This window comes from Cyprinodon variegatus, unplaced genomic scaffold (assembly GCF_000732505.1).
Source record: "Cyprinodon variegatus isolate N-32 unplaced genomic scaffold, C_variegatus-1.0 Scaffold479, whole genome shotgun sequence".
Classification (NCBI taxonomy): Eukaryota; Metazoa; Chordata; class Actinopteri; order Cyprinodontiformes; family Cyprinodontidae; genus Cyprinodon; species Cyprinodon variegatus.
The window spans coordinates 586,819-587,309 of NW_015150932.1; the positions used below are offsets into that span (position 1 = coordinate 586,819).

The following is a 491-nucleotide window of genomic DNA, read 5'->3' on the forward strand; positions in this document are numbered from 1 at the left end:
GCTGGATAAAACCTGGAACTAAACGCTATTTCTGACATTTAGAATTAAAAAATCTTCCTGGATGGAAGAGAAATGTCTTTAAACTTGGAAACAAAGTCCAGTGGATTGATTGTAATTTTCTTTTTTTGGGATGCCATTTACATTTTCTAACAGGGAGGCTAAACGATCAGTTCAGGATAATCCAGAACCAGCAGAGCACCAACAGTCCCAGTTCTCCTGGTTCAGGCCTGTGGCAGCGCTGGAGCTCTAATCCACGTTAAACTGACGGTTTACCTAATCTGTCCCCGTGAGTGAAGAGGATGACCGCTCGCTGCCAGATGGGTGTCTCCAGCAGTCTGAGCTGGGCTTCCATGGCCGCCCACTCCTCCTGACCCAACCTGGAGGAGATGGGCAGCACCAGCAGGATGGCGTCGGGTCCCTGATGGCAGAGGGTCACAGCTCGCAGGAGCTCCTTGGACACCCAGTGGGGGGTGGAGGAGTGGGACAGCCAT

The 491-nt window shown here is 51.3% G+C and overlaps 1 protein-coding gene across 1 annotated transcript in view; it reads right to left on the minus strand.

Annotated features, from left to right (window-relative positions):
• The window catches only part of LOC107094338 (GTPase IMAP family member 8-like), a 4,819-nt gene extending 4,328 nt beyond the window's left edge, over positions 1 to 491 (minus strand). Inside the window, exons 1-2 of the mRNA XM_015389893.1 lie at positions 486 to 491; positions 274 to 418 (exon numbers count right to left, since the gene is read on the minus strand). Of these exons, the coding sequence (XP_015245379.1) occupies positions 274 to 418; positions 486 to 491 (151 nt within the window). The remainder of the gene's footprint in view (positions 1 to 273; positions 419 to 485) is intronic.